Source organism: Acomys minous (genome assembly GCF_964271855.1).
Source record: "Acomys minous genome assembly, chromosome: 6".
NCBI classification, from domain to species: domain Eukaryota; kingdom Metazoa; phylum Chordata; class Mammalia; order Rodentia; family Muridae; genus Acomys; species Acomys minous.
The window spans coordinates 60,620,083-60,631,960 of record NC_140487.1 but is presented as its reverse complement, the minus strand read 5'-3'; the positions used below and the strand labels follow the sequence as shown (position 1 = coordinate 60,631,960).

Here is an 11,878-nt window from a genome sequence, read left to right as displayed (position 1 = left end):
TTCCAGGGGATAAAACACTCTTTTCTGACTTCTGAGGGCTGCTGCACACACATGGTACACATGAACTCACACAATCATGCGTGCACGCACACCCCCCCACATGAAAATAACTTAAAAAAAAATCATACTCTTCAGTTGTATTTTACAGAGTCTCATTATGCAAAGCCCTGACTTTCTTGAGCCTGTGTAGGCCAGGTTAGCTTTGAGTTGCAGTCACCCTCCTGCCTCTGCTTTCTGTTTGCTGCATGATAGGACTGTGCCACCATACCTGGCTCAGGGTACTTGATGTTACTGATATGGTTAAAACGAAGCTTGACCTGTCTTGTCTTTTGTGATCTGGCAGGTGGCACCCAGCCTGGATGGAGAAATCCTTTATTGGGGAACCATGGCTAGGCTCTGCTTATTAGTCTTTCAGTGAGTGTGTGGGATACATGCAGGAGTCGGGGTGGAGATTGAGAATGTAGGGATACAAGCATGAGCAGGGGGCTGGGGTTGAGCAAGGGCACAGTGAACTGGGTAGGACTCCTTTCTGGCTCTCAGATACTGGTGAGGGGGATTACCAGAAGTGAAGAGGTCAGGTTGGCTAGAAGTTAGACACTGACACGATTCTCCATCATGGGTCTGGTGGACCCATTCCTCCTGTCTCATTATGTCCTTCATAGAAAAAAATAAGAAGTGAAAAAATTTAATCTATCTTTACTCTTTAATTATGTGTATAGGCATGGGAGTGATTGCTCCTGAGTGCAGGTGTCCTCAGAGGCCAGAGGTATTAGATCCACTGGAACTGGAATCACAGGAGGCTCACAGCACCTAACATAGGTGCCAGGATTTGAACTTGGGTCCTCTGTAAGAGCAGCACATGCTCTTAACTGCCGAGCCATCTCTCCAGCCTCCATTTTTTCTTTACCTTAAGAAATTATGAGCAGGAAGACAAAAGTGTGAGGTAAAATAGCACCAATAGATGGAAATATGGCAAAAATGCTATTGGAAGCAGCTAGAGGCACTGCCACCTGCCCAAGCCAGGGCGAGTTTACATCCATGTTCTTGACATTCCAGTTTTCTCCAAGAGTTTCTTGTCTTCCTGAATACTACCTCAAACTAAACTACGTAAAGCTTGTTTATAGCCTGTGGCAAAGAGGTCTAGTAGGTTTTGTCTTTCCCTCCAAAAGCCAGTTTATCTCTAGGGAGCCAAATTTCCCTGAAGTCACCCACTTATAGTTCCCAAGGTGGCCAACCCCTATGTGGACTGAGAAACAGCTTCCTGAGGTGTTTAGAAGCAGCAGGGAAAGTGACAAATGTCCAAGAATGGTCTCCATCAGACAGCCTTGGTGCTGGTTAGATTTTATTTTAACAGGATGTTTTCTGTTCATTTGTTTTTCAAAATATCCGTTATATCAATATTAGAAGTGTAAACAGGTACAAAATATACAGTACATAGAAACAATTTTCGTAACTAGTCTATTTCTAATAGAAGTATGCAGGAGGAGCTGAACGGGCAGCATGGTCTCTGCCCTCCCAGGGAGTCATTACCCATCCGGGCCAGAGGACCAGTGGCTGCTTTAACAAAATGGGAATGGCTATGTGTGGTAGGGACAGCACTGTTATGACAGAAACTTGGACCTAGCTCTAATTCCACTGTGAAGACATTCCAGGCAGGCCTGAGAGACACTTAGCCAGTTACCTGGCAATCCAGCTACCTCCTGCCTAGCGATGCCTAAGCACACACCCAGGGCTTGAGCTGCGGAGGCAGGGGTTCTCTGTCTTGTTCTGATCCGTGTGTGGGACACATCTTTTAAGAGGGCAAAACCTTCCCTTCCCCAGCCTAACCTGTTGTTCCACAGCTGGGTCTCAGCTGCAGGTCTTCCCAGCTCCTGGAACACAGTCCTCATGGTGAAAAGCTGTGTCTCCTTTGAGCCCTTTCAAGAAGAACCACCTGTTTAGCTGCTTTTCAAAGTCATTGTAAGGGTGGAATGAGATGTGAGGTGGAACCATTTTGAAAGTGAACATACTACACAACGGGCAGCCAACAGAAGCATCTATGGGTAGTGGACACAACCCAAGATGGTGGCCCTGGCTTTGTGTGGCTTCATGTTTGAGGGCTAAACACCCCCCAGATCTAACACTACTACAGGCCTAGGAGTCACTACTACAGTGGAAGTCACCACCTTGGACTGGAACCACAGACGGCTCATAACAGGGAAAAGTCAGGCCTTGGCTTAAGGGGTCATTTCAGAAGGTAAGGGCTGCTTCTAGCAGGGTTCTTACTGCTGGCTGGAAGGCAGCTGTCAGTCTGGGCCCAGGGCCTAAGGTCTACACCAGCTGCCTGGATAGACATAGGACTGTGTGGTCCAAGGCTGCGAATGCCCTTGCCTGCTTCTCCTACTGGCCATCTTTCCAACACTGGTAATACAAGGTAGACACACACCTCTTAAAGCCACAAGTACACCTCAAAGTACACTTCAACTGGTGTTGCTACTGTTTTCCAGCTTTTTCCTCAAGAATTAAAAAACAAAAAACAAAAAAGGGGGGGGAGGGGTTGTAATTAAATTACTTAAGAGCCTATTAAGGTGTTCTGTTTCACAGTCGGAATCCTACTTTAAGGTGGAGGCTGCATTGATAGTCTCCCTTTCCAGTGATCAGTTCAGCAACATGGAAATTTGGTTCTCTGCCAAGTCTCCCTTTTTGCTTTCTGAGCTTTCTGGCCACCCTGCTATCTGCACACGGGACTTTGTACATTTGTGGCCTACAGGGGCCACAGAAGGGTTGGGGCCCTCACAGGTCTCCACCACCATCAGTGGGTCCCAGGACACTTAGGCCACAAGTCCAGTCAGTCACAAGGTCTGTGGAGGCCATGGGTCCTTTGGCTGCAGGGCTCTTGAAGGGGTCGGGAGGAGCTGGCAGTGGTGGAAGAGGCTGACCATGGGCGGGTGCCTTGGCCACTGCTGGGTGGTTGCGCTGGTGCTTTCGGAGATGGTCCTTTCGGATGAAGCTTTTGCCACACACTGTGCAGGTGAAGGGCCTCACACCCGTGTGCGTTCGGTAGTGGTCGATGAGCTTGGAGCGCTCTGTGAAGCGCTTCTCACACTCGGTGCAAGGGAAGGGCCGCTCACCAGTGTGTAGCATGCGGTGGCGGATGAGATGTGCGGGGCGCGTGAAGCAGCGCCCACACTCCCCACACCTCAGGGCGTTGCTGTCCCTTCCACTACCCCCGCCTCCACTGCTGCTTCCGCCACCACCACTGCCGCCACCTCCACTTCCAGTAGTGGTGGAAGCTGCCCCTGTGCCCGCCCCGTCAGGCAGTCCGCAGCTCCGTTGGTGTGCACTCAGGCTCACCTGCAGCTGGAAGCTCTTTCCACATGTGGCACAGGTGAAAGGCCGGCCTCCAGGCGGCGCTGCCGGGTGCTTTTTCAGCCCTGGCTTGTGGCCAAAGCCTTTTGTCCGGCCAGGGTATTTGCAGGGATCATTAAAGGGTCTTGGGGCCTGGCTGGGGTCCAATATGGCCTCTCCATTGTCTGGAGAGGAGAAAGGTAGCCCCTCGGGCACCGTCCTTGGGTTCAGGCCCACTGTAGGTTTACACCGGAAATTCCAGCCCCACCTGACACCACCAAAGAGCCAATCCCCAGCAGGAGCCTCCTCCTGTGCTATGGCAGGACTGAGCTCACCAATGTCCCTCTCTGGCCGAGTTGGCTCCCGCAGCCCCAGAACCGGGTCTTGGCTGGGGAAGGAACTGCCTTGGCTTTCCCAGGCTCCTTCCTGGACAGGGCTGGGGAAGAATCTTGCAGCTTGGCCTGGTGCAAACAAAGTCCCGTGAGCCTCCAGGTCAGTGGGATGCACAGGTGTGGCAACCACTTCCTCTTCCTGGACTTCTGTTTTGATAACAATTTTTACATCTGCTGAGAAACAGAGAAGGGCAGAGATCATTCTGGACAACTTTAAAAGGACAAAAAGGGTCAGACACCGTCATCTGGGAGCACAGCAACTACTCAGCCCCATAGAGCACCACATAAACTGTCCACATCCTGTCCCATCCCTAGTCAGAAGCTTCACCTGGCCTGGTGACATCCCCCACAGTAAAAGCAGCCCTCAAATTTGGCCCTCAGATTCTGTTTTCTCTTTCTTTGGCTGTTAAAGTAAATTATGAATTTATTCTAAGAAAAGTATTCTGAGTGTGGTGGTCATATACTAAAAATAAGGCAGAAGCACAGCCTTGGCCTCTGAGGCATCTGGGACTACACAGCTGTCAGGCACATTTCTTAGCCACAGCTTCACTGTGAATGAACGCCCAACTTCACAGGGCTGCAAGATGGGCTTGGACAACGCGTGGGACGGTCCCTTGCATACCATCTGGTACACAGTGACTGCAGTTACCCGATGACCAACATGTTGCTGAACAAGTACAACTGGCTGGCTTTATATAAATACACTGAGTTCCAACCCCAAGACTGGTTATCAGGGATCTTGGTGTTTTAGTGTTTTTGGTGGGGAGAGTGGTAAAATATAACAGATAATTTTTTAAGGTAACAGATAATTGGCCTTTGAACATGAGAACAAGAATGTGAAAGTTGCTCTTCCCAACTCTGGCTTTCCCTGTCTTTGGCAGTATCAACATGAAGGAAGTGGTTTTAGCTTGGTCTGTTTGCATCTGCGTATGGGAGCCACAGGTTGCCTGGGGGAGGGAGAAGGTCTGTCCTCCATGAAATTAGCTTATTTGAATAGACTGGCTAACTCCCTATGGAAGAAACTGTCTACAAGAAACATGGATATCCTCAAGAAAGGCTGTTCAAATCGGAGAGTTCTGAAGGAGACAGAGCTGTGGGTCAGACTCCGTGCATGCTGGCTGAAAGGCTGGGAGGATCCACCAGTAAGAACAGAGCACCCTCCAGGCACTCCTGTACCTTCTGTGGATGCTGCTGTGTTGAGCTTCAGTGTCCCATCTGAACATGCTGAAGAGGGGTGGTGGGGAGGGAGATCTGCTTGCCAGGAAGAGGGTGGGATGGTGGTTGAAAAGTTGGAATGGACACCTGTAAGGAGAAGAAATCGCAGCCTGTGGGTTAGGGGAAGGACAAGGACATGGGAGAATAGCGAACATGAAACTCAGGGAGGGGAGGGCAGGGCAGGGAAACCTTGAAAGCGTATCAGGACTGTTCTGGAATGACCGAAAGCGTATCAGGACTGTTCTGGAATGACCATGTGTGCCTTGGCCTCTCTGAAGCCAGTGTCTTTTGCTCTCTTCTCTAAAGCATTGCAAAGCCAGATGTTACCAACTCACTTACCTTTCTTCAACAAGAGTTGAGCCTATGCCTCAAGGCAGGTTTGAAAAACTTGTTAGGCCAGATTTTCTTCTTTTTTAAAAGATTTATTTTTATTTCATATGTGTAGGTGTTTGTGTCTGCATGTATATCTGTGCACCACATGCATGCATTGTACCCTCAGAGGCCAGAAGTGGGTCTGACAGTTGTTAGCTGCAATGTGGGTGCTGGGAATTGAACCCATGTCCTTGGAAGAGCAGTCAGTGCTCTTAACTACTAAGCTATCTCTGCAGCCCTGAGGCTAGATCTTCTGAGAGCTCGTAGTTCCTCACTTTTAGGCACCTTCCCAACTCATACCGTCAGCCCCAACAACTCATCCCAGAGTCTGTTCCCTCGTCTCAATTACTTACTAGAGGTAGCATCCGTGGAGATGTCGCCTGCCCCAGAGTCCAGCTGGCTGAGGCCCCAGGGCTCTTCCCCAATGTCTGGCTGTCCAGCTGCCCAGGCTTCCACACCAAGAGCCTGCTGCTCCTGCAGCTGGAGCTCCCCCTCCTGCTTGATCTGCATCAGGAGGTCGGGGGCAGGAACTGGGGCTCCAGAGCCTAGGGAAAGGGAGCAGGAGAGACCCTCAGGCCTGAGCTGAATGCATATGCAATCGAGGAGAGCCTTAGGGTCTAACAGTACAAGGCAGCCATGGCAGCGGGTGCCTAGGATGAGAAAGAACATACAGATATGCTCTGGGCTAGAGAGGCTCCAAGGGCAAGTCCTAGCCGCCCTGGAGTCCTGCTCTCACTTGTATGTCATATAGAAATGCAAGACTGAACTCAATCCCTACATTCTTAAATACTCATATGAGCCCCAAGGAATGGAAAACAACTCAATTAGGGAAGAGTGAGGAGCTGAGGATGTAATTCAGTTGTAGAGTACCTGCCTTGGTCCAGTCCTCAGCAGGTATAGTGGCACATCTAGGGAATCCCAGCATTTGGGAAGTAGAGTAGATGGGTTAGAAGTTTAGGATTATCCTTAGCTACACAGAGTTTGAAGCAAGCCTGGGATACATCAGGCCCTGTCTTTAAAAAAAAAAAAAAAAAAGGATCCAGAGAGCTCTTGACAGATGAATAGCAAAATTGCAACAGTCATTTCGGTGGCATTCAGAACTTCTGTTTCTGGCAAATGGCAGCTAGACATGCAGAGAACCAGAGAAATTACCCCTAGCATGAACATCTAAAACACTGGGAAAAATAGGAAGTTTGTTTTGTTTTGAGGCAGGGTTTTTCTGTGTAGCTCTGGATGATCTGGGACTCCCTTTGTAGTCCAGGCTGGCCTCAAACTCACAGCAATCCACCTGCTCTGCCTCCCAAGTGCTGGGATTAAAGGCGTGCGCCACCACTGCCTGGGTAATACAAAGGTGAGCAGAAGAGACTGGGAGCTGATCGCTACCTGGGTTTTAGATATATAGACCCAAGCAGGGTAATGCTAATTTACTGACAGCTGACTTCTCCCCAAGAACAGTCAAATCAGAAGAAAGAAGGACATTATCTTCACAGGTAAGAGAAAATAACAATCAAACTAGAATTCTGGAACAAAGATGTTTTCAGACAAACTCAATTACACATAAACCAAGTGTCCATTAATATCTAGCTCATAAAAAGTCACCCCCTGGCCGGGTGTGGTGGCTCACACCTTTAATCCCAGCACTCTAGAGGCAGAGGCAAGCAGATCAGAGTGAGTTTGAGGCCAGCCTGGTCTACAAAGCAAGTCTAGGACAGCCAAGTCTACACAGAGAAACCCTGTCTTGGGGGAGAAAAAAAAAAACCCCACATTAAAAAAAGTCACTCCCTGAAGGAAGGAAAAAAAATCCTAAGGCCAAGTTTAACTTTTTTGTTGGAGTATGGTCTGGTGCTTTGTATTTGTTAATTGCTTGTCCTCTAAGATTCTTACTGAGCAAACTGTTTCATAGCGCAAATACTGCTGTTTAACCTTGCCTAGAAATTATTCCTGATTGGATGATTAAAAGGCCGACACCTGGGCAGGGCAGAAGGAAGGGGCAGAGTCAAAGTTCAAGGGTTTGTGGGACAGAGAGGACCTGGGGCCAGAGGAGGAAGGAGGAAGACTGCCACGGCATATGAACCAACCATGTAAAGTTCCAAATGAAAGGAACAGCCCAGATAAACAACCTTAGCAAGTCTTTTGGGATTATGGATGGGAGGTAGTGCAGGCAGAAGTTACTAGAAGCAGACGGCATGGATGGGGACTAGGAGATACGGAAGGTAGTTTAGGGGATTAGTAGCTGCCCTGCCCCACGTGAACCAAGGCTAATTTAATAAACATTTATTAGGCCATACCATTAAACTAACAGCAACACCTTTTCTTTTCTCTCTCTTTTTCTTTTCTTTTCTTTTTTTTTGAGACAGGTTTTCTCTGTGTAGCCCTGGCTGTCCTGAAACTCTGTAGATCAGGCTGGCCTTGAACTCAGAGACTGGTGAGCCTCTGCCTCCCGAGTACTGGGATCAAAAGGTGTGTGCCACCTCTGCCAAGCAATGTAACATTCAAACTAGTTAAAAATTACAATAGTCTAAAGGGGAGGGGAACTATACATTGATAATCCTCGGGCTGGAGGGATGGATCAGAGGTTAAGAGCACTGACTGCTGTTCCAGAGGTCCTGAGTTCAATTCCCAGCAACCAGATGGTGGCTCACAACCATCTATAATGTGATCTAATGCCCTCTCCTGACCTACAAATGTACATACAGACACAGCACTGTATACATAATAATAAATAAATCTTTTTAAAAAATTGATAATTCTCCAAGGAAGAGGGGGTAATGCAAAAGAGACAGGAATAAGACTGACATCCAAGGGAACACATTGAAGAGGGTGGCCATAGTCAGCGACCTGTCTGGACCAGCCATACCCCATAGGACGGATGGTGCGGTTCACCCATATCTCCCGAAGTGTTCCAGTAGCAAAACTAGAAAAGGGTGAGGAGGGATGGAGAGATGGCTCAGCACTTTCAAGTGCTAGCTGCTCTTCCAGAAGATCCCGACCCAGATTTTATTTCCAGCATCCACATGGTGGCTCCCAGTCACCTGTGACTCTAGTCGCAGGGGATCCAATACCCTCTTCTGGTTTCTGAGAGCACTAGGCATACAAGTAGTAAACAGACATGCATACATACAGGATATACATAAAATAAAAAGGTAAGTTAACAGAAAGCAAAATAGAAATCAGTAGTTCCATGTAGGTATGTTCGTACATATGTGTATATCTTTCTCAATAATCCAAGGGCTTAAGGGAAAACTGAAACACACATTAGAGGATGGTATCTTGATGTTAGTGTTAATGAAAATATCAAAATTCGTAAGCTAGAGCTACAGTAGCACATTGCAGAAATTTTATAGTTTTGTATGTTCATAGTAGAAAAGATAGGATACAAAGTAATGGGCTAGTCAGGTAATGCAAGGTATCACAAAAGAGGCAATACCAACAAAAAGCCTTTATTTTATTTTACTCATTTTTTGAGACAGGGTTTCTCTGTGTAGCTGTAGCTTTCTTGGAACTCATGCTGTAGACCAGGTTAGCCTCAAAACAAAAGCCTCTAAAGAACAGAAGGAAGCTACACCTGCTCTTAGGCCTCTAATTGCAGCTTCTGGGCAGGGGGTGGGCGGGAATCGCAAGCACATATTTAAGGTCAGCCTGGGCAACACTCTGAGACCCTGTCTCAAAATAAAAATGGGAAAAAACCAAACCAAAAGGCTGGGGACACAGCTCAGTGGTAGAGCACTTGCCTAGCATGTGTGAAGCTTTAGGCTTAACCCCCCAGTTTGAGACAGAAAGAACTGAGTGTGGAATTAGTATGTGGGAAGATAATGTGAAAAACAAAAGATTCGTTTACTGAAAAGAATATTAACCCAGTTCAACTCTAGGAAATTCCTAGGAGAAAAGGAGAGAGCACCCACACCTAGTCTGAGGAAGAAACAGGGTAAGAGGGCTCAAGTGCAGCTTAGGAGCAGACTGTGAAGGGTATTCAATACCCTTCTGAAAAGTCTGTGGCAAAGGACAAATTCCTAAAAAAATTACAGCTTGCTAAAACTAACCAAAAAGGAACAGAATATCTAAATAATCTTATAACTAAAATAAAATAAATCTGTTGTCTAAACCCTCTAACAACAACAACAACAAAATTTTTTTGAGACCCTCAGGGCTTCAGTGGTGTCTTCTGAATACCAGAGTGGATCTTTCCAAAATCAAGCAGACTCTGTGAACAATTAAGACTGGAGAACAGATAATGACTCATCTCCTCAACACTAAAGACAGGGAGGCAGTCTGCAAAAGGAAAATTACAGTCTAACTGACCAACAAAGATAGATTCAAAATAATAAATCTATAATGTACACAAATGATCATGACACAGGTTTATTCCAAGACTGCAAGGTTGGCTCAACTTCAGGAAATAACGTAACTTACTGTATTAGTACACTAAAGGAAACAAACTACAAACAGGAAACTGTATCATCTCAACAGATGTCAAAGCAAACAACAAATCCACTCTATAAAACTGAAGTCCTTCCTGTTTGGTGTTAGAAACCCCTAGCTACCTAGAGCTGTAGGACTTGGTTAGTGGCATGCTCAATGTGAAAAATTCAAAGACATTTCTTTAAAATCACGACTCACTAGAGTGCCCGTTACCACACGGGCTCCCATTATCATCTCTCTATCACTAGGGTGCCCATTTTCTACTGAGCGGTTTTCTGGGATTCCTTAGCACAATCAAACAAGAGAAAAATAAGGCACTGTGGATTTGAAAAACAAAAGCCAATACATCTTTATTAGTAATGTGATTTAATTTCTCAGAAAATCTGAGACTAACTAGACAATTATTAGAAAAGTAATAAAAAATTTAGGAAGATTTCTAGATGTAAATGTCAACAAATGAGCTGCTTTTTTAATACACTACTAGTGTTCTGAGGAGCCAATCAATTGTTATTTTTCTTCTGTATCATGGATCTTAACTGGAGAAACAAAGGAGAAAAGCCAGTGAGACTAATTTATTTTTATGGGTTATAATTCATGATTTAGCTTTCATCTGTGGTCAACGAATTTTTTTTGTTTTTTGGCTTTTTAGTTTTTTGAGATAGGGTTTCTCTGTTTAGTCCTGGCTGTCCTAGACTTGCTTTGTAGACCAGGCTGGCCTCGAACTCACAGAGGTCCACTTGCCTCTGCGTCCTAAGTGAGTCCCTGCTAGGCAATTTTTTTTTAAAGAATTTTTTGTTGTTGTTGTTGTTATGTACACAGTGCTGTCTGCATGTATTCCTGTACACCAGAGGCAGGTACCAGATCTCATTATAGATGGTTATGAGCCACCATATGGATGCTGGGAATTGAACTCAGGACTTTTGGAAGAGCAGCCAGTGCTCTTAACCATTGAGCCATCTCTCCAGCCCTAGGCTTTTTTTTAAAATAATGACCCTAGTACCAGAAGTTAGCCTGGGCTGGGCTGGAGACTGTTCCTAGCAGGGAAGCTGAGGACACCTGTGTCTGGAGGTAGCCAGTGGCCCAGGCACTATGCTGGCCTAAATTCTCATCCTTACCTCTGCAGTGCGGTGTGGTGTATCACCTCACAGTATCAGGCTGGCTGTATGCAGAGCAGAGGACTGAAAACAGCACCTTCACAGAGCCCCTGCTGCACTGGAAGGGTGCAGCACCCCCCATAAATCAGCAATACACAGAAAGTGCCAGTTAAAACAAGATACCAATAAGCACAGCAATTAAAAACAAAACAGAAAAAGGAACATAGATATATAAATAAAGAAAAAATAAAGACCTTTTTGTACCAAATTATGAAATTTCAAAGAGATATTATAGACAAAGACTATAGCTCTTCAAGGATAACATGACTCAAGTAGGGTTTTCATGGTACTTGATTAGGCAGTGAAAATTTCCTCACAACAGTAAAGGAAAAGAACAAAGGGCTAGCCAGTAAGAGAGTAGCTTGGAGGCTAGAGAGATGGCTCAGAGGTTAAGAGCACTGGCTGCTCTTCCACAGATCCTGAGTTCAATTCCCAGCAACCACATGGTGGCTCACAACCATCTGTAATGAGATCTGGTGCCCCTTTCTGACCTGTAGGGACACATGCAGGCAGAGCACTGTATACATAATAAATAAATCTGAGAGAGAGAGAGAGAGACAGAGACAGAGACAGACAGACAGACAGAGAAAGACAGACAGACAGACAGAGAGAGAGAGACAGAGAGAAGCAGACCGCTGCTCAGCGCAAAACCAAACAAATATTGCTGGACTAAGGACTTTAACATGTAAAGCAAAGCTCGAAATTTTTGGTAGGAAATATAAGACTTAATGATCTGGAAACTGGGAAACATTTCTTAATTGCTAAAGACACAAAAAAGCTCACTCATAAAGGGAAAGACTACTAAATCTAATACTGGCTCAGTGGCAGAGCACTGGCTATTATATATCTGACACTGAGTTCCAGCTCCAACTAACTAAACAGCACAGATGTCAAATAAGAAAAGCAAGCCTAAGAAGAAAATCTGCACCACGGCACCATTCATAAAAAGTTAAACACCAGGTAAAGCCAAACAAGGGGTTTTGGCAATACACACAAGAG

At 46.1% G+C, this 11,878-nt stretch overlaps 1 protein-coding gene across 2 annotated transcripts in view; it reads right to left on the bottom strand.

Annotated features, from left to right (window-relative positions):
• Positions 1-1,325: 1,325 nt before the first annotated feature.
• The window catches only part of ZNF746 (zinc finger protein 746), a 25,365-nt gene continuing 14,812 nt past the window's right edge, over positions 1,326-11,878 (bottom strand). The window contains exons 5-7 of one of the 2 annotated variants that reach the window (XM_084786138.1): positions 5,660-5,851; positions 4,896-5,021; positions 1,326-3,893 (exon numbers count right to left, since the gene is read on the bottom strand). In XM_084786138.1, the coding sequence (XP_084642264.1) occupies positions 2,773-3,893; positions 4,896-5,021; positions 5,660-5,851 (1,439 nt within the window). In that variant the 3' untranslated portion in view covers positions 1,326-2,772. The remainder of the gene's footprint in view (positions 3,894-4,895; positions 5,022-5,659; positions 5,852-11,878) is intronic. The other variant, XM_084786139.1, reaches the window with a different exon arrangement.